Below are 27,999 nucleotides of genomic sequence, written 5' to 3' on the forward strand. Positions count from 1 at the left end.
CACACAATGAGTGAGAGTGGTATTACACATTTTTAATCCAATCAGTTTATTTTTCTAACAATAAAATTATCACAGACTACATTTTTAAAAACACCACAAAACAACATATAAATAGTGTGATATCCCTTTGAAAAGTGCGAGATCAATTTGGTAGCAAAAATACTTGACAAAAGCTCATGTGGCACCAGATAAAAGAACCAAGGTCTGCTGAAAGCCACTGACAGATCCCATATAAGCCATCAGTTAAACCTGAAACCCTTACACTTTACAATAAGCAAGAAGTTCAATAAAATAATCATTTCTTTAACTATAAACCAGGTTTCACAGAGAACTGCAGAGAACAGTCTTAAAGTCTGGTTCTTTCTGTGTCTAATATAAATTCTAAAATGTAAACTATTACAAATCTAAAAACCTAAATAACATTAATATTTTTCTCTTTTTCTTTTCAACAGTCAGAGGTTTAAACATCTACCAGCACCTGTTCATCAAGAAATTTAATTGGATGTGTGTCAAAATTAAGTAGAAATACTGCACATAACAACCAACCAAGAGTCTTCTTTCCCTTCTCTTTCATTTCTCAACAACAGGAGTGTGAATGAACAGGTTAGTACTCCATCATATATCAGCATGTTAAAGTTTGAATGTTTTTTTCTGTTGACTTCTCTCACTTGTTGTTTTGTCACCACTGATGTATTTCTGTTTGTGAATGAGAGTGTATGATATACTGGTTTTATGCTGGGTCATAAAATCACTCAAGGATAAGACCAGTTCGTGGGATGCATTGTGTTCCTATACTCTTGCAGGGGTCTGAAGATCAACACATTTGTCAAATTAGATAATCAGCTGCACTCACATACAACAGGGAGAGGATCACAGAAAGACAGAGGCATCTTAACACATACTGTTACAGAGAATTACACAACCACTTCTGTTGTTAATGCCAACAGAAATCAAGATTCAGCTAGATAATGAGCCAATGTGCAAGCAAGTTCACAGTGCAGTGTTGATTCAGGCTGAGTCTGCAAACAGGAGTCTCAGCTCAACAGCTAACTAGCTGCTGACAGCTAGCTACAGTAAGCACCAATAAGCAGTTAGCAACAAATAGAACTCCTTGATTCATCTTAGCACTTATTCACATCCTCAAACAAGTAAAGGTCGAGAAAAGTATTCATCACACTGATACATAAACATGTGTCAGTGTAATAACACCCAGTGACATAATGACAAGTCCAAACTACTTTAGTTAAGGTCATGATTAGTATTAATGACACAAGTACAATGACAGCTCATGGCACCCAGTGGCAATACCAACCAGACAGGACAGTAAAAATGTAATGTTTAACGTCTAACAGACTGACTTTCTGTAAACACAGACTTGATCACATCTATGTAGTTGGGTGGTGGAGGACTTATTCCCAGTGTCCCAAGAACCATTCATTTCTGCACAGAAAACATAAAATTGTAAAACAAAGGAAATTCATTGATCAGCTGAATTATCAGTTTGAAGAAAAAGTTTTGCTTTAGTTAGAAAATATCCTTTTTTTTTTGTTTTTATATATATATATATATATATATATATATATATATATATATATATATATATATATATATATATTATGAAAAGGCAAAGGTAAAGTGTTGTGTATATAAAAGTAAATCAACAATAAATCTCCCAATAAGTATTTGAGCAAGAAACATTATTTAACCCAGCTTCAATGCTGATGTGAGCTGAAGCTTAGCGTTAACACTTTGAAGAAGTGTATAAAGATTGACTTATTATTTGGTTGGGATGATTAACTAGCCACAATGGGATGTTTTACAAACTAGCGCTTTTTGCAGAACTTGACTCTCAGAGTGGTTGATGGCAGCACAGTCAATCTTAGGCTCTGCAGAGAAAGTCATGGTACTGTCAATGTGTTTCTGAGATACTTTATATTTAAATGAAAGGTAACTTTATATAAAGCAGCTTTATATACGGCAGCATTGTAAATTCTAACCATGAATTTGGTGTGATACTATTATTACATCAGACTGAAGATAACTGCTGCTTTGCCGAAAGCATGCTGCCTCTGGTCACTCTTAACATTAACTATAACTTTGACTATCATTTTCAGGCCATGGGTAAGCTTTGTCTGTGCTTTAATGTGTGCTTCAATAGTAGGACAACTGAATACTAACAACAGTTGTGATACATCAACTCATTATTTAATTACTCTAATAACTTGTTTTGTTGGAAAGGTCAGAGCAATCACCTTGACTTGATACAGCAGGATAAGCACAGGTGAATTTATGCCACTCTGTCACAGCAAGTAACAATGTAATATGTCTTGCATGAGTACTCAGCTGACACATGTCCAGTTAAGGTATGCAAATTTTACATAGAATCATTGTGCATCTGCGGGTCTTTCAAATGTTCATAAACTCACTAAAAATAGCCAATTGACTCCTGTCATATTGCCATGTGACGAGTTTGCCTTTCTGTTCTCATTAGTCAAAAGCAGCAGATAATATTGTTTATCAGGTTGTTACTATTTAAATATCTTTTACTTCAGTCTCTTTCATCTCAGCGACAACTGAATGATGTTTGAGCGCTGCTTGATGGACAGAAAAGCATGAAGAAGCTGGTGGCATGCACTTAAAGCTCTTCATGGCAACATGCCTATAAAGGGACGATTTTTTTTTTCAACCCAGGTATTGTGTTACCATCACAGCCAATCAGAGATGGAGTTGATTAACAACTTGACTACCACAAAACCATTTGAAGCAGGAGTAAATGTCAGTTTGACCAATTCACATTCAAGTGATTAACAATCCAAAAGACAGATATTGGTGGTTGTTATCTGATTATAGAATGTACTTCATCTGAGTACAATGTGGCAATACCTGTAATCATGACAAAGGAAAAACCTCATCTGGTGGCTGTCTTAAGTGAACTAACTTTGTAAAATAGTTATCTTACTCTTGTGATCAGAAAAACTGATATGAGGCTGTTCTGTAAATAGTTTTCAAATAGAGAATAAATATAGCAACTTCTGCTCAAATCATATATCAATTCAGGCTTAAATCAACATCTTGTGGTCCCAGTTTAAACCCTGCCTGTTCAGAGGATAGACACCGTTACAGATAATGTCATTGTGATAGTAATAGTAATTAGTTACATAATGTTCAATGTAAGGGTCCCAGTAATGACAAAGGAAAGGATGTAAAGGATGTAAAGGATGTATGTGCATAGTTTGAAACTAAAAGGTTCTTTTCACATTCATTCCAGTGCACATACACTGATACTCAACTTAACAGTAAAGGAGACATCTTGTGTCCAGCGGTCAAACCTTTAAAATGAAAATAATTTGTATAGTCGTATGTTCTTGAATTCGAATATGAAGAAATGGGTGTCTTTTCTAGGATTATAATGTGGTAATTAACTCAACCAATGAGTTTGTGTTTTGCTTGTGTTTTTGTTGGTTTGTTTATCGGTTGGTCTTTCCGCAGGATTACACAAAACCATCTGAACGGATTTCCATAAAACATTGCACAATGAGGTGTTTCGTTGTTGTTTTTGTTAAGTTCCCAGAGAATAATGCATGAATCCTGATGAGAAAATAATAGACATTTTCAGGTGGATGGTATCTGTGAGTGAGTACAATTTGATGCAGTTATTGGATTTGGCCTGATTTAATTAGAGGAGACATTTGGTCCTTGGTCCACTATGCTGAGTGTCACTCTAGTTAAACTTGTTTTAATACAAAAAACACACAATACAAATCTTTATGTATGACTTGATACAAGTTTGATAGAGATCACTGAGTTGGACTCACCAGGAACTGATGTGAACGTAAGACGTCGTTAAGCTAAGAGCACAAGATCTCGTAATCTTCAATATAGCGGCAAGAGGGTGTGTTGCAGCATCTCTTGTAATTCCATGAAATCTACTGAATAGTTGCTGGTGAAGGATGATGGAGATGGTGGTAAGCAGCTGTACATGCACTTTTTTGCTCTTGGAAACCTGAGAAGAGAGGTCTTTCCCCTTTCGAGTTCAGTATTCGACTCCTTCTGGCTAGTGAGATGGAGATCGAGGGGTGGTTGTAATCGATGTCCAGAAACTGTCTTTATTAACAAGCTGTGTCCATCCAGGAGATGGGACTGAAGCCACGATGGTGAGGTCTGATGTCTCAGCGTGTCTTTCTGTAGTAAACAATAGTTGCCACCAACATTACTGATGCTACTATGGCTACTGTCCTCCACCGAGAAAAACCACGGATGACACCTTCCTGGAAAGATCAAGACAGCAAGGTTAAGAGATTTGGATCTAGTCTTCATAAGACCATAAACATAAACATAATCTGCTCTTACCAGGGGATTAATTAATAGAATATTCAGGGTTTTTTCATAGATAAGTATGAGGCAGCCACCTTCAGCTCTCAAAGAAATCTCTGACAGATATCATTTTGAGCACCTTTTTCTAACAAGCCTTGCACTTTGTGGATTGTCATTTGTGCTTGCTATCACTGCATTATGCCAACATTTGAAGCATAGCAAGGCAGTATGATAATCTGCACAGTGCACTGAAAAAAGCACTGCCAAAACTTCCAGGGAGGAACAAAAGAGCTGCCACCTGTCATATTTAAAGTCTGTTTGAACAGGTGAATGTTGTTTAGCATGCATCCAACCACATCAAATTTCTTACATATGTTTCTTAAGTCAACATCCCATCAGTGTAATGTATAAAGGGTCATAGAAATGGCTCATTGAATCAGCAATTACTTTACAAAGACAGTTTGTGACAGTTTGTATCACAGTAAAATAATAATTCATGTTAGTGACCACTGGCTGTGAATCTGTCAGGTCTGAAAGAAATGCACAAGTAAATATGAGTGTCTTAACACAAAGGCTACGCTTGTGTGATTTAACATCACTTTTTATTCCTGTAGCTGAGGCTTACGAATGCCCATTACAAAAGGCCTCGATGTCTGAATCAAAACAAGTGCTGTCAACTTTCTATTTTGCTCACATGTCAGTAACAGCTCATTGTGTTTTTACCTTTGACAATAAGAATCCCAGATATACCAGTATACATTTTGTTTATGCTTATCAGGGGGAACTAGATCTCCACAGCTCTGTGTCAGTGGTGACACTTTAACCACTTTAGTTAGGGTCATGGGTAATATTCATGATACATACATGATACAATGACAGCTCATGGCACCCAGTAGCAATACCAACCAGACAGGACAGTAAAAATGTAATGTTTAATGTCTAATTGATTGACGTTCTGTAAACAAAGACTTGATCACATCTATGTAGTTGGGTGGTGGAGGACTTATTCCCAGTGTCCCAAGAACCATTCATTTCTGCACAGAAAACACAACATTGTAAAACAAAGGAAATTCATTTTGCTAAATTATCAGTTTACAGAAAAGGTTTAGCTTTAGTTAGAAAATATCCTTTTTTTGTTTTATATATATATATATATATATATATATATATATATATATATATATATATATATATATATATATATATATATATATATACTGTATATACTATGAAAAGGCAAAGGTAAAGTGTTGTGTATATAAAAGTAAATCAACAATAACTCTCCAAATAAATATTTGTGTAAGAAATATTATTTAACCCAGCTTCAATGCTGATGTGAGCTGAAGCTTAGCGTTAACACTTTGAAGAAGTGTATAAACATTGACTTATTATTTGGTTAGGATGATTAAGCCACAACTGGATGTTTTACAAGCTAGCGCTTTTTGCAGAACTTGACTCTGACAGTGGTCGATGGTAGTGCAGTCAAACTGAGGCTCTGCAGAGAAAGTCATGGTACTGTCAATGTGTTTCTGAGATACTTTATATTTAAATTAAAGGTAACTTTATATAGGGCAGCTTTTTATAGGTCAGCATCGTAAATTAATTACTCTAATACCTTGTTTTGTTGCAAATTTTACGTAGAACTGTGCATCTGCTGGTTTTTCATTATAAAAGGCCTCAATGCTGTCAACTTTGTATTATGCTAACGTGTCGGTAGCAGTTCATTGTGTTTTTAAATATCAATGGGGGAAACTTAGTTCGGCATTGAAACGGCTGAATCCTGCAAAAGGAAAGTAACAGCTGCTAGACTGTTTATGTTGCCTTTAACAGGTTAGCGTTGGAGTAACATGCCAGTCAGGTTTTGTCAAAGTCAAGAAAAACTATACCGCAAATGACAACTCTCCATGTTTTTTGCTGCTACGGAAGATGACTGACCCTGACAGGAGCAGCAGAAGACTGAGCGATACGTGGGTGTTGGTGTCGAGAGACGGGAGTGTTACTACAGCTCAAACACTGCCGAAAACAGACATTACCAGAGGAGGAACAAGAGGCAGGTCTTATTAGAACTCAGGTGGAATCCATAATAACAGGGATGTCTTCTTGAGCAGTATGATTGCACCCTCTGTTGTTCAAAAAGAAAAATACAATAACAAGGAGAGCTACTAGAATGCAATACACTGATTCCCTTGTTAGACCTAGGAGCTTTATGAGCAAATAACCATGTGATATGTTGATAGATATTGTCACAGTCCCATAATGTGTGACATGTGACATGTGACAGGTGATAATGCTAAATTCTGTTGTCGTTACATCCCTCCTTATAATGCTTTACTCACAGGTCTGGGAATTAATGTGGACACGATGCATGCATCAGCAAAAAAATACAACTGAAGTGTCTAAAGTCATAAGAAGATGTCTTCTCCTTGCTGTTGATGCTCAAATCCTCATATCTTTGTAACTTTTGATCTTCTTCAGTCAATAGATGTCTGGTCTGCACAGTTCAACATCTGATCCTAGTGCTATTTGCACAGCCTATAATGAGAGGGCATGCTTCTCTCTTATGAAGGCATAATTAAAACCCAGGCGTTCAGCTAACGAGCCACTGCTCTGGTAATCAGAAAAATGCCCCAACATGGGCAGGGATTTCAGGGGCTTTCATCCACTCTTTCATGCTGCCTCCTGCAGCTGCATTTGTCCCCTCCAGCTTCTCTATACCACCACACACACATAGACATACACACCATCATATTATTAGCTAAAATATTTCCTTGTTGCCAAAAAACCTGGCTGGAGATGCTGTGACTACTATGTCCAAAACACCAAGGTGCGTTACCACAAAACCTAGTTGGATATGAAACAACTCCTAAGTCAAAGACACCTGGTTTTGTTGCCACAAAAGAGGCCAGAGATAGTCCCATGGTCTCTTTAAAAACATTCATTTGTTTGACACTCACAACTGTTGAAACAAAGTTTTAAATTGCGGACAGCTTCCTCTGCTGTATCTCCACAGCCATCGGCTCTATCTCTTAATGTAAGTCAGGTCATAAAACTGTAATGTGAACTTGATATGACACGTTTTATTGGAATGTCAATATGTTTGAAGTAGTTTGTCGAAAACTTTTAGCATTTAATCCCCACTATTGGGTTGTTACCGTAGATATGTTTAAAATCTAATCATTTTTTCTTGGATACTCCTCACCCACAGACTGCCCAGTCAGGAGACGAGGGGGCAATAATAGCAAAATCCTGCTGCAATAGCCAGGTTTCAACCTAGAGGGAAACTGCTATGCATATTTCTAACATAATCCGTAGAATTCAAATACTTTGCGGTAAATGCCAATATATGCATTACGAAACATGCACATTCATTGTTTTTCAGTTGAAAAAAGGTGGAAAGGTTGAAAAAAGTTCACACCAGAAATTCACTGCAAGACGAGTTGATGGTTGCATAACAGCAAAAAATAAAGACATTTGTTTGGTATATTATTTCTTTGTTGTAAAAATGCTTCTTGGCAATAAATGTTATACCACTGGAAAGCCTGTATTTTTGTCTTTTAAATGGTGCCACATTTGTAAGGAACATGCATCTGTGGGATGAGCAGCAGAGTGGGGTATGTGGATTGCACCCATGAAAAATTTGCCAAATCTTCTCTGCCAAAAAGCTTATTCTGCTATTGACACTTGTTTGGTGTTGTTTGGTGGACTGGATGACTGAAGTCTGAAGAAACAAGACATACTGGCAATTTAACAATTTATCAACTTAAAAAACAGAGGCCTCAGTAGCTTGTGGAAAAACCATACACAGAAACAACAGCCTGACACCCACTCCTCATGCTGGTCACCAGCCTGGTGACCATACATTTATTCAGTGTTTTTACTGGGTACTGCAGTATTTGCTGGATTTTTGTTACTTTCACTGCAGAAAAAAGATCTCTCCTCCTGAAGAGGCTGTAAGCAGTGTGCTGCACTAAAGCCAAATTGGACAGTGCAGCTTGCAAGGAATGCCTCCAAATCATCAGAAGTACACACTTTAGAGCAGGGGTACTCAAATACAAATCTTAAAGGGCCGCAAGGATTTTTTTCAATGACTCAAAGGTCCATGTATTGAGGTCGGTCAGGCCACATCCAATAATACTGTTTATTACACAGCTCTTCTTAATGCTGTAGTATGCTTCATTCACTTGAATGGGCCTTCCCAAGGTTCGGCGGTCAATTATTTTCGTATGATTGACCGCTACTAAGCATATTTGACTGTCATCAAGGAAAGTGGCCTTTTTGCCTCTGATTCATGTATTTCTTAGCACTCCGTGCTCTTGAATATTTCATCCGCAAGTAATGCGGTCACTTAACACCCAAGTGTATTTGGTCACTAAGCGTCATCAGCTGATCTGTAGTCTACTTCATATTGGAAAAAAATGAACTCCAAACGTACAAATTAACTTTAATATTTTTGGAAAATACGGTGATTTCGAGTCTTGGCAAAAGGCTGAGTTGTCGTCACCGGTCGAGAAAAGAAAAAGAGAGGAAAAGCGAAACGGCGTTGGTTTGGCGAACTATATTTCTCTGCTGAAAACACTTTGAACGGTAACAAATAAATTGGAAAAAGACACACTGTGTGAACTTTTTTGTGTTGGCAAGTAGAGGGATAATGTATACAACGGCGGTCATTATCAGGAAAATAAGTCCCGACAGGACGAACCGGTCTGTTTCGTCCTAAATGATATTCAAAATTTCGCCTTTTCACCATTAAAAACATGTCACATGTCACACATTGGGACTGTGACAATATCTATCAACATATCACATGGAAGCTCCTATGTCTAACAAGGGAATCATCATATTGCATTCTAGTATCTCTCTTTGTTATTGTATTTGTCTTTTTGAACAACTGAGGGTGCAATCGTACTGCTCAAGAAGACACCCCTGTTATTATGGGTTCCACCTCTGGTAATGTCTATTTTCGGGGGTGTTTGAGCTGTAGTAACACTCCCGTCTCTTGACAACAACACACCCATGTATCGCTCGGTCTTCCGCTGCTCCTGTCAAGGTCATTCATCCTCCAGAGCAGCAAAAAAACATGGAAAGTTAAAAAAAAAAAAACAAAAAGGGTTAGTAAAGGTGACACACCTCAAGTTTTAAAAAATTATATGAATGAAAAATGCTGCTCACTTCACGTTTATTGTTATCTTCTTCTTCATTAATTTAATATAGTGATGAATATTGTATTGTGGACCAATTATTATTATCATTCCTTGTGTTTTTGCTATCATTAAATCCTTAATGATAAGCATGAGAACGTATATATATACACTATATTACCAAAAGTATTCGCTCACCTGCCTTTACTCATTCTATGAACTGAAGTGCCATCCCATTCCTAACTCATAGAATTCAATATGATGTCGGTCCACCTTTTGCAGCTATTACAGCTTCAACTCTTCTGGGAAGACTGTCCACAAGGTTGAGGAGAGTGTTTATAGGAATTTTTGACCATTCTTCCAAAAGCGCATTGGTGAGGTCACACACTGATGTTGGTCGAGAAGGCCTGGCTCTCAGTCTCCGCTCTAATTCATCCCAAAGGTGTTCTATCGGGTTCAGGTCAGGACTCTGTGCAGGCCAGTCAAGTTCATCCACACCAGACTCTGTCATCCACGTCTTTATGGACCTTGCTTTGTGCACTGGTGCACAGTCATGTTGGAAGAGGAAGGGGCCCGCTCCAAACTGTTCCCACAAGGTTGGGAGCATGGAATTGTCCAAAATGTTTTGGTATCCTGAAGCATTCAATGTTCCTTTCACTGGAACTAAGGGGCCAAGCCCAGCTCCTGAAAAACAACCCCATACCATAATTCCTCCTCCACCAAATTTCACAGTTGGCACAATGCAATCTGAAATGTACCGTTCTCCTGGCAACCTCCAAACCCAGACTCGTCCATCAGATTGCCAGATGGAAAAGCGTGATTCATCACTCCAGAGAACGCGTCTCCACTGCTCTAGAGGCCAGTGACGGCGTGCTTTACACCATTGCATCCGACGCCTTGCATTGCACTTGGTGATGTGTGGCTTGGCTGCAGCTGCTCGGCCATGGAAACCCATTCCATGAAGCTCTCTGCGTACTGTACTTGGGCTAATCTGAAGGTCACATGAAGTTTGTAGCTCTCTAGCAATTGACTGTGCAGAAAGTCGGCGACCTCTTTGCACTATGCGCTTCAGCATCCGCTGACCCCTCTCCGTCACTTTACGTGGCCTACCACTTCGTGGCTGAGTTGCTGTTGTTCCCAAACGCTTCCATTTTGTTATAATAGAGCTGACAGTTGACTGTGGAATATTTAGGAGCGAGGAAATTTCACGACTGGATTTGTTGCACAAGTGGCATCCTATGACAGTTCCACGCTGGAATTCACTGAGCTCCTGAGAGCGGCCCATTCTTTCACAAATGTCTTGTTTCACAGTCTGCATGCCTGAGTGCTTGAATTTATACACCTGGGGCCAGGCCAAGTGATTAGAACACCTGATTCTGATCATTTGAATGGGTGAGCGAATACTTTTGGTAATATAGTGTATATATATATATATATATATATATATATATATTTACATAGATATATATATATATATATATATATATATATATATATATATATATATATATATACGTTTTTATTCAAAACAACAAAGATACGAACTAAAATAAATGAAAAGGAAATTTCCATTTTCACAAATTAAAATAATTGAATAAAACAAAGTTTCTAAGTGAGTACTCTGTTGCTTTTTGTTGTTGTGTCATAGATGTGAAAAGAAACCTTGCAGCTTGATATGATGATTTCAGTGCATTAATTTTTGTTGTTCTTACCTGAAATGAAATGTCAGGAAATGTCTCTTAATGGCATATTTAGCACATGGGTCTTGTGATGGTTGGCGGGAGAATGAATGCACATTTTTTAGACCATTCTTCTTCGAAATGCCGATTTTCACTGTCCAGTTTTCTTTTAGCAATGAACTTGGAACACGCCATTTTCGTGCAATCTAGGCTCCTACAGCCGGCAAAATGTCAATATGCGAACTGCTCCAAAGACGAAAGTGAAAGTTAAAATTTGCGCTCGCAGTGAGTGGCCCAGTAACACTTTGTCTGTGTATTGTTGGCAAGTCCTGGTATACATGTGCCGACCCAACTAAAACACATGGTGAAGGAATAATAGTGGAGGACACAAATAGATATATAGATATATTGAGGACCGCTGCTTTAGAGAGTAGGGTAACAACTTTTCTTTATCAACACTTTGTTCGTCCCTCAAAATTTGTTCTGTCTGCAGTTTATTTGCTGCATATGCAGTATTTGGTCGAAATTGACCAACATTAGTCACTCTATTATTTTCCATGTCAACTATACTGACATACTGAATCTTCCTTTTTTTTAGTTTCCTTGAACCACATCAGGAGTTCAAAAGGAGTTTCAAAAGTGAATTTGAAAATGTCAGCTGGTGGGCCAAATTCGAGTATCACTGCCATAAAGCCTTACATCAACATTTCAAATGAATCATCACATGACAAATCTTCATGAATGATGGATCACTCACCCAGCCTCCCTGCTGTACAAGCCAGGAGTAGAGCTGCTCTCTGATGACCTGAAGAACCCAGCTTATGACTGTCCTGATGTTGTCTATATGGTTGGTGGTCAGCGCCTTGAAAGAAAAGAAACAAAAACTTTGACTGCAATCATTCCACTATATGTCACTATCATGACTTTAGCTTGTTAGCTGTTCTGTGTATTTCGCAGTGGCATCAATGTTCTACAAGGATACACCGAAAAATACTACAGATTGTGTTTGTTGATAAGGCAACATTTCTGGTTCCAAGAGGTGAAGCCACCAGAGTCAACTGAGCAGATTGAGGAATGTTCTGAAACCATAGCTGGCTGTGCCATCTTTCAAGTACAGTAAGTAAAGTCAAGTAAAATTAGGAGCCCTTCAGAGCCAACCCAGGATGATGGTCAGGATACTTTTTCTGAACTACTCTTTCAATAATCTTGTTTTAAAGTAACACCTAAAGTACATTCTAACGTTTGTTTGGTTGTTTGTTTGTTTGTTTGTTTGTTTATTTATTTATTTATTTATTTATTTATTATATTTATATACATATATAAATTAAGACTTATTGATTGCTTCAAACATAGGGAATCACCACTTTTTCAATCTCTGTTCCTTACTATGTCTGAATGAATTATTCATCTGGTTTCTGTTAAAGGAACTAAATGACTGAACTGACATATCTTTAGTCCCTAAAAGCTGTCCACCGGGATCCTTCCTGGTCATACGGGACACAATGATTAAATGATTCCGCTAATTTGGCTGCGTTATAGCGGGTGTTTGTGGGCTACCGCGGTCTTGTAAACCTTGTAGTGAACAACAAGTGCCCCGCTCTGATACAGGCGTCTGTTTTGAGATGCTGAAATAAATGTGTCTTTAGTTCCAGCAGCCTTTAAACAAACGTTGCAGCAGTCCGTGGTTTGTTCAAGGTCTGACGCTACAAAACCAAACTACTAATGAGTGCTGTTTCAGGAACGAGCTCTTAGCTCTTAAACTACGGGAGCCCGTGGGGAGCAGCGGAGGAGCAAGTTAAAATGAATATCGATTGTATTTTTTAAAATCCAAACCACAAACTCGAATTAATCGGCGCATGTTATTATTGTAGCGCATAACTACACTCCATCTTAAAATGGTACCTAACTTTTAAGTTCTAGAACAATTGTAGGTTGAATTGCACGGCTCGATGAGGTATCTGTTTCTGTATTACCTTGTATATGAGTCTGTAGGCCAGATGGAAGAGAGCCACTACTCGACCCCAGTTAATGCCATCAGCAAAGATGCTCCTGGCCACCTTCATGAAGATGTCCTTAGCACAGTTGCCCTGAACCTGGTTGATCAGTCTGACAGAAAGAAATATCAATATCAGTGACAATAATTTTATTCAATTTCACTTCTTGGTGGACTTCTGTGAAAAACTGGTGTTGTTGGTAAACTGTTTGCCATTTACTGTGCTGAAAGGCACTAACAGTAAAAATACCACCATCATTTATATTACCATCATTACCATAACTACTATCATGAACACAGCTCAGTGCTCCTGCCTTTATCAGCAGTTTGACTTGGATTTCATGGTGTTTAACATGTGTGTCATGTTAGTTATTTTGCATATTCCAACAAAGTGACAATAAAAAAACATGGTAAACACTGTGTAAGGTAATTTGTATTATATTTCAGCTCAAATAGTAATATTTCTGGAAAATATGATGGACTTTTGTGATGAAGTGACATAACGGTTGACTGTATTATTCATTGCATGACAGTTTGATACAGGCATATCCCTAGTTCCTGTGTGACCTGCAAAATTGTGGTCATGGTAAGTGTGACTGAGGTTTTTCATTTTGCAATCCCCTCACAACATCTACGTCTCAATAATCAAACAGCTTCAGTGTCGAGCTACTGAAGCAAATTCAAGCTCTGTGACCACTGTTCACCAATCATTAACCAATAACTAATAGATCAGTTAACCGCTGTGGTCTGCCAGCTGTTTGTGAACATGAGGCCCAGCTTACCGTTGGAGCTCAGCGTTCCTGTTCAACTCATCCGCAATCTTGAGCAATTGTTCCACCACTTCTTTGATTTGTGGATCCTGTTGTTCATCTGGCCTTCCTCCCAGATCCTGAGAGGAGACGTGTCGATCGGGGTCCTCTGTGTTTATACGTTCAATCACATACCTAGGACATACATACAGAATGACTGTGGACTTTGTCCTCCATCACTTACAATGAAAGATCTCTTTGCAGTCAATATGGACAGATGAATGATTATAGCCAGCCGCTGACAGCGGTCAACACCGGGAAAGCTGTCCCAGGCCCTGGTTCAAGAGAGGGCCCGAAGTGTTGCTGGGGTGAGTGCCCTTCTTTTCCTCTTAAGCCACTCCCCGCCAAAATGCCAGTGCACATCCCTGGTGATATGCATGCTGTGAAAAGTTCCCTTTTGCAACATTTTACACATTATGCAGAAAAAAGTTGGGATTAATATAATACTGCCCAGCCCTATGTGTCTAAAGCAAGTTAAGTCTCTTGAAGAGGGTTTTTATGCCGCATATAAACATGTGACATCTGTTACTTACCTCTTGTTTTAAAATCAAGTTACAGATAATATAAAGAAGTTCTTCGGGGTGTTGCTGCTGGAGCCAATCCCAGCCTTGTCTCAGGGCGAGGGCAGGGTACTCCCTGGACAAGTCGCCAGCTCATCGCAGGGCCCTCACTGATGAGCAATGGGGGGTTCAGTATCTTGCTCAGGCACTTCGACATGCAGCTCAGCCTTGCCCTGAGCCGGGATTTGAACTAGCAACCTTTCTATCACTAGTCGACCTGCTCTACCCACTGAGCTACAGCCACCCCTTTCCACAAGGTCACACATGCTTTCATAACATCTTGGTTCAATTATTGTTATCTAATAATGGTAATGTTCTTATAACAGTTATACTATACTTCAATGTTTATTCCTTTTTCAACTGCTGTAAACAAAGATAATAATAATAATAATAATAATAATAATAATAATAATAATAATAATAATAATAATGATAATAATAATAATATTTTAGTATTGATGTTGTTTATCCTGTTGTTATTTTGAGACTTACCCTCTAAGTACCACTGCTCCTTGCTCCAGGATGGGATCATCGATGACATCTGGAACAATGAGAAGACTAATTAATACCTATAATTATTTTAATCACTGAAAGCAGTGTTTGTTTGAATGTACAGAAAAACAAGAATATCAGTATATCAACTCATCCTGTTATCACGGGAAAAGGTAAATGGACTTGCATTTCTATAGCCCTTGTCCCATCTACTGACAGCTCAAAGTGCTTTAGTGCTTTTCGTCACATTTACCCATTCACAAATACATTCATACACTGATGGCAGAGGTATCTTGCTCAATGATATTTTGTCGTGCCACCGGGGGAGCTGGGGATTTGAACCAATCTACCTCCTAAGCCACAGTTGGCCCAATATAATAAGAGAAGTGACCAACCTCGGTGGGAGTGGGGGGGTTGTGTGTGTGTGTGTGAAATGGAATAACTTTGCTTGTAGTGTGGTTACAGTGTTTCCCACACAATCAGATTGTTATTGTGGCAGTGGCTGTCCAGCTGGGGTGCCATAGAGCATACACACTCAAGACTTCAGGCGACTGAGTCAGTTGCATTGCATTGGACCAAATTGCTTAAATATTATATATAAAAAAATACCTTAATATTTCCTCAATAGTTTTTTTTTTTTTATTTTGTTGAACAAAGTATATACTTTCATGTGGCTCTTTGTTACTCTGCATATGCTATTACAACATTGGCCTACCACTTTCCTTGCATTACCAGGTGAGTCTGTGATGCTGTGCTGTGACAGCAGACTTTCGTGCACAGCCAGCTGAAGTGTATCCGCGACGCACTGCATGCTTTTTCATTGCTTTTTCATATTCCTTATGCTGTCACGTAAAATTACGTGGACACCTTGCTCATCTATTTCACATGCGCTCAGCATCTCCTCAATTGCCTGTTTTAAATGATCTGCTGTACCCATGAAACAAACAAAACAAAAACAAATTGCATAGAAATAAATAAATAAATAAATAAACAGGTTTGGGTCCACATTCAAAGTTGCCGATCCCGATTAAAAAATGTCCATGAGGGCCCTGATCCCGATCCTACAGATGGGATTGGGACATCCCTAGTTGCAATGGTTTAGTAGCAGAGGCTGCAAGTCTAGGCGGGAGATGACCAGCCCTTGGACTAGGAGTTGCGTTGCATCCTTTGTAACGGAAGACTGGATCCTGTGGGATTTGGTGGGCGTTTAACTGACAGGAGCACCGACCAACTGCCACATTAAGTCCCATTAAACTGAGAGGAAAAATATCTGGAGGCAGGCAACCACATCAACTTTTCTGAACTGCTCCACAAGACACATTTTTGATGACACGCAAAAATTTTACAAAGTGCTCACAAGTAGGTATATTTACCGAGGGCCGCTACTTTTTGGTACTGGCTCCTAACTGGGTTGGTACCAGGGTTTTATCGGCTTTTGACATGGATGGTTTTGAACGTCTAGCCAACAGTAATGACTACAAACTTGACAGCAAACTCCGTGACTTGACTTCGCAGAAATGAAACCTGGTGCTGCTGCCACGTGCTGCAGTCTTTAGCGTTAGCTGGGCTGCTAACTTTATTTTGTTACAGCAATCAAATCACTGCACTCCTATAGCTTCATACTTTGCGCACACTCCAAGTGTTTGGTGATGTTGCTTACCCCGAATTTCCACTGGGTACTGTCCGCTGCATTACGGCTCCGACCCAGTTTTGCTCTGCCGTCCGGTCACCCCCACCAGTTGCATTAACGTTAGTCCGCCATGGCGCAGTACAGTAGGCAGCTGGCATCGCGAGGCCAAGGAGTTTCCGCGATAATCATATAATCACTGTCGACCGCAGTTATAGGTAAATGACAACAACAGGAAGTGTTCCCGATCGAAGGACATTAGAATAACTTGTGTTTGTCTCTTTTTTGAGGTTTGTGTGCTTGTGTCAACACGGAGTGTTTTATTTTGAAATGTAACCGGATGTTATTTTGTTATTTCTGCGCTTGACTTCCTGTCTGCTCGGTGCTAAATTCAGCTGACTTGCTGTGTCATGCTCCGGCATCCACCACATTTTTATATCTGCTCCTGGTCCCAGTTATGTGTTCAGGAGTATTTGTAATTGCATAGCTTCTGTTCTGTTGAAGCGTTATTATTACCTTGAGGTAATAAAATGAATCTTTTAACATCTTGTGAAGTCTTTATTTTTTTTACAGAAAATTACATGTTGTAGTATCGATAAGAGTATCGATAAGTATCGGTACCGATAAGGAGTATCGGTATTGATAAAATCCTAAAGATATCCATCTCTTCACACAAGGCTCTCATAGTTCTACCATATCATTATTTGAGTGATAGCGGTTACTGTTTTGGAGAGAGTAGCATGTTATGTTAGGTGAGCCTCAGCTAAAATTATGGATTCACCGATCTGACTTTTTCAGCCCAGTACAGATACCGATGCCTGGGCTTTGTGTATCTGTCGATTCACGATATTGATCTGATACCATTGTTGAATTAATAATAAACTGTATACCTTCCACCTTCTACCTTCCTTCCACCAGGTGCAAGAGACTAAAGGCACCAGACTTTCCTAACTAAGACAAAATAATGAAACAGTTACCAAACATTGTAAACATGTAAAAAAACATATTATTAATAGTAATGATAATATTAATAATTATACATTTAATTTATATAGCGCCTTTCAGGGTACCCCAGGACACTTAAAGAAGTGGAACAAACAAAACAAAGAATAAATGAAGCGCCTGTCAGTCTGCACGGAGGGAGCACCAATATCGCAGAGAATAGCATCGTCCATATTTAAACAAGCATCTGGAGGCTCCATGCACACAGCAGGGGTGATGCAGGAGACCAAGAGATCCAATTCCAGCGATGGAGCCTGGGGTTAAGTGACAGCAGAGGTCAAGGAGCTCCTGCGCTCAACACCTGAAGACAACGCCAGCAACGGTGGAGCGGCAACCACCCAACATCGGCGCGAGCCGGGAGAGACCGCAGCAGAGAAGAGCAAGAAAGGAGGTGAAAGGCAGTGAATAACCCCAAGATTGTGGTGGAGGGAGGACCAACAGAGCAATGATGGACAGCCTACAGAGTATTGAGTACATCGGTTTGAAAGTTAGCGTTGCTAGGCGAACAGCTGATCTGCAAGGCTAACAACTGATGGCAGGGCAAAAAGCTGATCAGCGGAGTCATGTGTGCAGCCTTCAGATTTAGTAATATTAAATACAAAGTCCTGCAAACAGGAATTCAAAATCTGGGAATAAACTAATGAAAAACTTGTGGTCTTCCAGCATGTGACACACATGCCGCTGACAAATGACACAGGATGTGCTGCAATGGAGGGGAAAAAAAAAACTGGATAGGCCCGTGGATCTGTTCATTTTTCCGATATCCAATCCAGCTATTTTGTCAATATGGGGGCCGATATCCGATCTTAATATTGGATCGGTGCACCCCTTGCTAAAATCACTATTAAATCAGCTCTCACAGTCCGTTACCAGGACCAACCTGGTTACCATCACCATGGCAACCGAAATCAACTGGGCTAACACACAGAGACAAATTTATCAATGAGTCAGTTTAATACACACACACACACACAAATGCAGTCAAATATGCATGTGTAAGCATTCACACATGACCACAGAGATAGACCAATATGGTTTTTTCAGGGCCGATACCGATTATTAGTAGTCAAGGAGGCCAATAACCGATATTTGGAGCCGATATTCCTTTGCAGTAAAAGGGAAAATACTGGCATCAACATTTTGAAAAATACAAACTCAAAGACTTAACTTTGAGTGTTTTTACACATAGACTTAAGTCTATCCATCTGCAATAAGGGTTTGAAAAAAAGAGAGAGACTTAAAAGTGGGGCCACGTGCTGATATATGCTCAACTCATCATGCTTAATTTACTATAGCATTTGGGAAGCCAGTAGTTGATTTTATTATGTAAATGTTTTATTTTACCAACATGTGATAGCAGGGACACTGTCATTCAAAACTAGGCTGCTACACTACTAACAATGAATGTAACTATAGCTGAGAAAATAGTACAATAACGATAGAGACTATTCATCCCTGAACACCATGCAGTTCATGTAGGCTTTATGATGCAGTTGCATGATGTCTAAAGTCTTGAACAGCAATATTATGCTCCCCTCTACAAGAAACTGTCAAAGACATGACACTGTGTCATTTTCTGCTGCATGGAATCTCTCAGTCAACACAGAAAAAGATCAAGTAAAATAACTTGGTAGTTAAACAGCCATTATTGCCCTACAGTTTTCTCTCAGACGGTGCTTTGCTGTCAGTTTCTGCAGCTTCTCATGTGTCTTACACACACACACACACACACACACACACACACACACACACACACACACACACTATTATCTAGTCATCCCCTCAATGTGCTCTACTTCTTACTTTTATCACTAGTTCCCTATCAGTATTATCTGCAACCTTGTTTCAAGTGATTAAACTGTTAAAAACACTAAATAGCCTGCAGCATCTTCACTTTAATAATCAGTGTTTATCATAGGAACAGACAGCTGCCGCTGACATATTGGGCCTCACAGTAACGTTAGTAGTCGTGAGTTGTACAGTTTCTACAGTCTGCTGAGCGTCTACAGCCAGAGAAGGAGAGAGCAGACCAGTGGGCTAACGTTACGCTAGAAGCTAATCAGCCTTCACCTCAATTCACCCTGTGCTTCCCTGCAATAAAACTGGCCTGAACTGAGAATATTCACTCACACACGGACTATTTCCATATTGATATTAGCGAGTGACTAACAGGCTCATCTGGATGGACTGTGAGCGAGCAGAGTTGCCGCTTATGTTTATATAACGTACCCGCTCTGCCTGTGACCAATCAGATGGTGCTGTGGGTCAGACAATGCTGGAGACAGAGTAGGTGCAGCAGACAGAGAGGCTCGGCTGCATCACTGCCAAAATAGTTTTAAATTGATCTCTTATCGGTCGTTGGATTAAAAAAAGGCTGATGCCGATATGCGTCAAAATGCCAGATATCGGTCGATCCCTAACTTGTACACGCACATACAGACAGCCGTGCTTATGCGTGCACTCACATGCACACAAACACAGTATATTTCCCAACATTTAAGCTATATTTAATGATTATCTTTTCATTCATTCAAGCCAGGAATTCCATTCAAATATTTAAATGTTTCCAATCATCGATATATTGAAATTTATTGAATTTCTCAGTCTGATTCAGAGTATTTGACTCATTTTCACTGTAACATCTCTTCATACTCGATCTAGCTGCTTTTCAACACAAATTTAGGCCAGCATTCCAGTTTGTCTCAAAGCTTATATTTTATTTTTAATACTTCATTCTCACCAAAGTATTATGATGCTTCATTCTCTTAAGACGAGACTTCCAATAAATTAATGCCACCAATTCAGTTTGGGCTTAGTTTTTCAACAAACCTAAATTATTTCATGGTTTTTAGATATTGTGGACATTACACAAAGATTTCACATAAAGAGGTATCACTCTCTTTATGTACAAAATAAACTTTTGTATGATTTTAATGTAAAGCAAAATTAAAGCATTTAATGTTTAAATATCATTTGTTTCCCTTTTTAATGTGTCCCTCTGATTAAACACCTTGCCCCCCCCCTCAGTAAAATGTGTCTAGCACCACCACTGGAAAAGAGCCCCAGACTGTGACAGTAATGCCCCTTCTACCACACGTTTGCTGTGCCCTTAAAATAAGTTTGCAGATGTCCACATTTAAAATTACAGGTTGAGGACACACTCACTCACGTCTCCCAGTGTTTCTGTCACTATGCCAGACACCAGCAGGGAGAGGTTTCTCTCAGTCCGTGCACGTGAACAGCTACTCTGCTAGCTAACTATAATTGTTACGTAATAAGGACAATGACATTTTTATAGCCATGTTTATCAGCAGGCCAACTTCAATTAGCCGACAGAGCAGACACGGGGCTCGTTCGGTTCTTTACAACGCACACATTGAATGAGCATAGCCGGGCAACTATTTTAAGCACTTTTAACCAGCAATTTTCAGTTCTTCACAGCACAGCTCTGCTGTTATTCTAAGACTCTGGTGTAAACCACGAGACATTTGAAGCTGTAACTTACAGGAACAAGTTTGTTTTTTTTTAAAACCAGATAATGGCTAATTGGGCCAAAGTTCATGTCTCAAGTTACATAATGTACTCCCCAGCAACATACATTACGTCGATGTATGTTGTAGGTACTGATTGCTGACCTGACTTGTTGGTGGTTGACTGAGGCTAGACCACCGAAAAAGGCGACCAGTTGTGGTAAGTGACAGGGGTTATTTCCAGGTTAAGGCAAGCGAAACGCAAATCGACGAGACTCGTCAACACACTCAAATGAAACACGACGACATTAAAGCTCGTGCGTAATCTGGAAGCATTTTCGCGATTTTAGCGATTTTAGCAATGGCAAATGCGAGTTAAAAGTATCAAACAGCAAAAACTTTTAACTTATCGCTTTTCTTGTGTGTAAGCCTGAAATGGCTTCACATACCTTCCCCACCCGCGGCGCCCTGAGGCTCCTGGTCTCCTTTCCTCTCTTCTTCTCGGCTGTCAGCCATGGCTTTAATAACTTTCCGTGAGTTTGAAGCGATGAAGGAGGAATTATTTGCTTCCCCCCGACATGTAGCGCAAACTCAATCGAATACAGTCACTCGTCTGGACGTGACTGTTCCGTGAAATGTTTTCACCTTCCACCGAGGAACGAGGAAGTGACACGGAAACGCAGAGTACCTGCTGGCACGCCTACTGTATGTGGACTAAGTGAGGAATTTCTGGTAATAATCGCCACTCTATCCGTTTGATATCTTAAGCCTCTGTCCCATCGTCATAGCATAGACAACGAGCCACAAAGGACCAAAACCCCGATTTTTTTTCTTTTTTCAACAAAAATAAGCCATCCTCTGAGCTCGACGGACAACATCTCTATGTGCAGTCGGCAGCCGGGCGAGTGCGCGGGGACTATATGCAAATTGCAAGGCAAGAGCAAGATGCGAACAAAAATCAATAACTCCACTGTTTACTACACACATCAGGGGTCTCCTCATGCTCATACTACAACAGCTGTTTTGTAAAAATGTGTCTTTTTATAATTTGGGTGATTTTTTTTTTTTAATTTGTATTATTCAGTGATATCTTCCTATATTAATCAATAACTCCACTGTTATACAGTACACACACAAAAAAGTGCTGGGTCAAAAAAATAACCCAACCTTAACCCAGGCCCTGGGTCACTATGGGACAGAACACGTGATGGGTTGGTTTGACCCAAATGCTGGGTTTTACCATGTAACCCAGATGTTGGGTTGTTAATTAGACCCAACCTACTGGGCGAAATTAACTCTATTGCTGGGTTAAACTCTACCCATACACTGGGTTATTTCCCATCTCATTGCCTTGCTGCTTTTATATTAAATAATAATATCCCATAATCATTAAAATACATACAAAAAGGCCACTGTACTTCAATGACATTTGACAAAAGACAAAAAAAATAATAATTAATAATAATAATAATCCGTGAAGTTTTTCACCCCCTGTACATATAACATATTCATCCCTGGTGCTAAATACAGGGCTGTACATAAAGAAAAAAAAAAAAGAAAAAAAAAAAACATTAAAGAACAGCTTAGAAGAAGTCACAAACAGTCATTACACAATGCATTATAAAAATCTAGTCAGGCAGACTTTTGTGGTTCTTGAGGCCCTTTCAGCCCCTAAGAATGATAAATGTTACAAATAACAAGTGTTACCATAACAACAAAGTACACTGGCAAGCAGGTATACCAAGCAAGCAACGCAACTCATTTCCATGTATTTCCAAGATGTGACCACTGACAAAGCACGTTGTCCTTCTTCGCCTTTTTCCCGTATTGTTCTTGCTTCAGTAAGTCAGTATCACATTGATGATCGCCATGGCTCCGGTGCAGCAAAAAAATAAAAAGTACGACTTGAAATTCAAACTTTCTGTCGTAAGATATGCAGAGGAAAACTCGGGAGAAGCAGCGGCTAGACGTTTCACTGTCGACCAGAAGAGAGTGAGAGATGAAAAATCCAACTGCACTCTTAGATGTCGCTGTAGATTTAGCAGCACAGTACTGTTAAAACCAACAGTACAATACCACATTTCTTAATTTTAGTAAAATACCGCAGTTTATATTGCATTCTGGGTCATTTTGATTAAGCAGGAATATATTACAGTAATTTTAGGCTTGCTGTAACCATGCTGTAACCTGGCTGTGATATGCCGTGGCAATAATACAGGATTACTGTAAATAGCTGTAAATAACTGTAAAGTGCGGCAACCGACGTCACGTCACATCACAGGGAACACAGTGATCACACCGGCAGATCCTGGAGGAGGAGAAGAAGCACTACACGGTGGATTGCTGAAAGTTCTTTAAGTTCGGTTTCTTTTATGTTTTTCATGCAAACCTTTAACATGAGGTTTTAGGATTTTATGCTCTAGTGTACCGCAACATCTTTTTATATAGTGTGGGATGAGACTGCAGTGTTAACGTTACCAAGCTTACGTTAGCTGGCTAACGTAACTTTAGCCAGCTAACCGGAATTCAATGTTGATTTCTAGTTGAAACCTGGGTGGTATTCGGTATGAATCGGTTACAACATCAACGTTTCACAAAACACAAATTTGTTTGGTCATTTTGATAATTTGTTGGGTTGGAGAAAGAGAGATGGTATTGATTACTTTGAAGGTTTTTCTCCAAGTGTGTTGTTCTACATGAAGACGTAATCCCGGTGGTTTGTATGTGAACGTTTAAGCAACGTCTTCAAATAGTCGGTGATAGAACTTTCAGTTTTGAACGTCTTATCTCCAATCACCATATTCATTTCGTCTTTTCAACGGAAAAATGCTCACTGGGAATGTCGCAGTCTCCTCCAACACTGAGTAATTTTCTAGCTAACCTTGTGACTTTAGTGTGGATAGCAAGTGGCTAACGTTAACCTCTCAAAAAAATTGTGCATAAAAAATATTTATATCAATATGTGGCGATCTATGGTGATATTGTGGCGGGCTGCAAAAAATAAATCAATGTATGGGAAACGGTGTGGGGTTAGAGAGTTTGGCTAAGACAAAGACATGTAAAATGCATGCCATGGCAAAAGTAAATTAGTATGTATTCAGCAAGGTCAAGCATAAGCTAATTTTTACTAACCTAGATATATTGTTGGAGTGTATGAAATACACAAAGATGTATTAGCCTAACATATCATGGAATCAAATATAATTTACTTTATACCCTGAGGAGGGCATCCCTGCCGCAAGGCATTCATGTGGTTTATCATTCTTCTGTAAGTATTAGCCATAATAATAATAATACAGGTTTTTAAAGGGATAGTTCGGGTTTTTTGAAGTGGGGTCATATAAAGCACATATCTATAGTCAATCTGTTCCCTACCGTAATCACCGACCAGCGCAGCCTCAGTTTGGAGAAGCAGAGAGCCGCTCCGGGATACGGAGGTTCTACAGTTGAGAAAATGTAGTGCCAATAGAAAGGGTGGTCTGATGGCGATGAGAAGTGGTGTGAATTTTCTCTCTAAAATGTACGCTTGAATCCCTTTAAACTTCAACATTTTTTTGTATTTTGTTTTGCTACAGAAATTTCTTTCAACATTCTCTCTTGCACTCTTTGTCCATCTCTCTTGGTAATGTGGCTGACAGGTTTTGTCCTACTTGTCTTGTTGTGTTTACTTTGTTACAGTGTGTGATCTGTGTTTCACCATTGCATTCCTGTTATGATCATCAGTGAGTGGTGCGATCCTCACCGGGTTCCTAGGCAGGAAGTCCAGTGCGCCAAAGTCATCCCTGTTTTTAGTATGTCCAGCTATTACTGCAAGTCATGCAGTTTCTCAACCTGTGTCTTAAATGCTTTCACCACACATGCAAAAGTACACAAGAATGTGGCGAATCACTGTTTTGCATGTGGTATATCTGAGTGCCCTTGCATTTTTAGGAGTTTTCAGTCTTTTAAATCTCATGTGTATCTGCACCTTGGCAAGGCAAAAATGGCGCCGATTGAAATCAGAGCTCAACCCCAGAATGTTGTATTGTCATGCCAGGTTGAGGGTTGCAAATTTCAGAGCACCGTTTTTTGAAGTCTCTGTGCACACTTGAAATGGCATATTAGGGATGGCAAAAAGGTGACCTGTCCTTACACAGGGTGCGCCAAATATTTCCAGGTTAGGTCAACCTTTCCGCTCACTTAAGTAGAGCCCATCCATTTTCACACCATGAAACTAGGAGTCACACTCTACCTGACAGCCAGCAAAATGAGCAGTGCACATTACCTGATGAAATGTTCCCTGAAGCTGTGCCTGATGTGCAAGATGCAGCGCAGGATGCTGTGCCTGGCCAAAGTCAGTTTTTGAACAACTTAGCTCTTTTTTTATCCTAAACTGCAAGCCAAAATGCTTCTTGTCGGCTGTAGTGTACAAGAATGCTAAATATTCCAAGGGGCTGGTTGTGGCAGTGGTAGATGGTGACAGTGGAATTGTGTTCGGGAAAATTGTATTGATTTTACTTGATCAAAACAGAGTGCACCTGATTGTGGAGAAGCACCAGTCTGTATTACTGATTGATGTTGGTGTTTGTTGCCTGACTCCAGAGGGAGACTACATGTGTGGACATAGACAGTCTAGTTGACTAGTACCCACTACCACATTATCACTTATGTGGTGTTTCAGTGGTTGCACTTTATCACTATTTATTTGTATCTGATTTTGCAGGTATTAATATGCCTGAAGCAAGCACTCCCAAGGCTGGATGAGGATCAGCTGAGGTTACTGGTTGAGTGACTGCTTTTGGTTGTTGGAATAGAAGAAGTTGCAGATCTGGGTTATGTGAAGGAGGATGACATCCAGGACATCCTGACGCCCAGAGGAGAGGTTTGTCTAATTTTGTTAAAAATTAAAGATAACAGTCAAAATCAGCTGAATGCGTTTTTCTATGCATTTTGTTATGCACTCACCACAAAGTTAGTTTAGTTATAATCACTGTTGGGGGCAAGTAATCTGATAAACAACAGATTGTTACTTAAGGCTGTGTCCCACACATGATGATTAGTAATGATATCGGAACAATAATAGTGATGACATCAGCATAACATAGATAGATGTTCTTTATTGTCCACTAGGGAAATTCATTTTGTTCAGGTCAGTCAAGAGAGTAAGAGTTATTTTAAAGGCATGATTTTAAGTAGGTAACATGAGTACTCTCAACAAGTTACTTTTTAATAAAGACTAACTTAGTAAAGTAACTAGCTACTATTTAGGCCAAGTAGAGAAATAAGTTAGTAGTTTCAAAAGTAACTCTCCCCCACACTTATAAATGCTCTATTAACTTGGGCTAAGTGGCAACATCCTTATGGTATGTTTCCGAGCCAAGGGTAAAATCAGTGGAACTATGACACTTCTAATTTGATATTCGGCTTTACCAATGCGTTCACATTGATCACCATATTTTTTTTCCAAATCTCAACTGCCAAAAAAATTGTGTCAGACCTATGAATGTATTGGGCAGATAGAAAATAGTAAATTCTGCTCTTCAACATCTGATTAAACACCCTATACTATTGTGAGAATGACGATACAAGTAATGATGATAATAATAGGGAGGATGATGATGACTATTATTGGATACATTTACAGTACACATTTTAAAAGACATGTATTTTTAATCTCAGGGTGTTCATGCAGCTGTGTTACATATATTCATTCATGTATTGACTTCATTTTAGTTTCTTTTGTTTCTTTGTCTTCTCCCAAGTTTCTGTCTCCATCTCCATCTCCACCCTCACCTCCTTCTCCTGTGCCACACCCTGCCCTGTTTCCACCTAACTGGATCACCACTTTTCATGTGCCTTGGGAGAAAATGGCTCCAATTCAAAAGGCCATTTCTATGAAGCAGAGGGCAGCCCAGTCCGACAGATTACTGATGATCAGATGAGTTATTGTGGATGCAATCCGGATGCACTGCCCAAACCCCACCAGAGCCGAATGTACTCAGATAGCCAAGAATATTGTTGCTCAATATCCCAAAACTTTTGCTGATATCACAGATGAGGGAGACCTCTTAGGTTGTGGTTACACTTCCCTCCTGAATTAGATCAAAACAAGAGTGGAACATGTCAACAGGAACAACACTCCCTCAAGAATATGAAGACCAAAGAAGACAAACGAGAATGATAGTGATGCCTCCCAGTCCCAGCCCAAAAGTACCTGCAGTCAAGTGGACAGTTATGGATGCATCAACTGGCAGCCTCATAACCTGCCTGAAGGAGAGACAGTAGATTCTCTTGAGGTCAAGAGGCAGATGTTGGTCATGCTGTACAGGAAGGAAGGACCCAGAGGGGCAGAGAGGGGGATGGTTGATGACCTCATGCACATAACATACCTAAAGCAGTGGCAACTCATCAACTCCAGTCCTCCTTTCAGAGTCAATGATGTTATGCACGAGTATAGTGAGGAATGTGTGTTGACTTATGGATGGACTAAAGACCTGGACCCTGAATCCATCCATAAGTGAACCCACATTCCTCAGTATACTCGCTTTACTAGCTACTATACTAGCTTTCTGAGACACTGTAGTTACTTCAAATCAGTGCTAAGTCTTTGCTTCATGATGTTTTATTATTATAATATAGGTCACTGCAACCCAGGCAGACATCGAGGCACATCAGCCGGTCCCAGGTGGATGCTGTCCATTGAAGGCAGTGACGCTGGACGGGAGTGCCAACTTTGTAGATGCCTTTGCCGTGTTATTTGCATGCTACTTTGCGTTCAATGCGGAGTACCAGCAGGCTGCTGCGTGTACTATGGAGCTTGTTCAGAGGCAAGTTAATTTCTTTCTGCATTATACTTCTGTATTATAATTAAATCGGTGTGCAACAGTAGAGTTGGAGCTAAAAGTAGCAGGACAGGAGGAATTTGAGGACTGGGTT

General features: G+C 39.7%; 1 protein-coding gene and 1 long non-coding RNA gene across 3 annotated transcripts; one reads left to right on the plus strand and one right to left on the minus strand.

The window, feature by feature from the left end:
• Positions 1–29: 29 nt before the first annotated feature.
• Positions 30–21,927, minus strand: zgc:153993 (uncharacterized protein LOC767645 homolog). Of its 2 annotated transcripts, XR_005074602.1 has the most exons (7): positions 21,534–21,927; positions 14,986–15,034; positions 13,907–14,068; positions 13,105–13,237; positions 11,889–11,993; positions 3,816–4,268; positions 30–1,440 (listed from the first exon to the last, which is right to left on the minus strand). XR_005074602.1 is itself a non-coding variant. In XM_037095131.1 (6 exons), exons 1-6 carry the CDS (start codon positions 21,598–21,600, stop codon positions 4,170–4,172), a joined length of 615 nt encoding a protein of 204 aa, XP_036951026.1. In that variant the 5' UTR covers positions 21,601–21,927; the 3' UTR covers positions 1,599–4,169. The 2 variants fall into 2 exon arrangements, 1 of the variants encoding a protein (XP_036951026.1); XM_037095131.1 differs by lacking the exon at positions 30–1,440 and having other exon boundaries at positions 1,599–4,268.
• On the plus strand, positions 20,824–27,999 carry LOC119017936. The gene is made up of 3 exons (XR_005074603.1): positions 20,824–21,304; positions 25,787–25,945; positions 26,826–27,999. It is a non-coding gene; the product is annotated as an uncharacterized LOC119017936 (long non-coding RNA).

Source organism: Acanthopagrus latus, chromosome 4 (assembly GCF_904848185.1).
Source record: "Acanthopagrus latus isolate v.2019 chromosome 4, fAcaLat1.1, whole genome shotgun sequence".
NCBI classification, from domain to species: Eukaryota; Metazoa; Chordata; class Actinopteri; order Spariformes; family Sparidae; genus Acanthopagrus; species Acanthopagrus latus.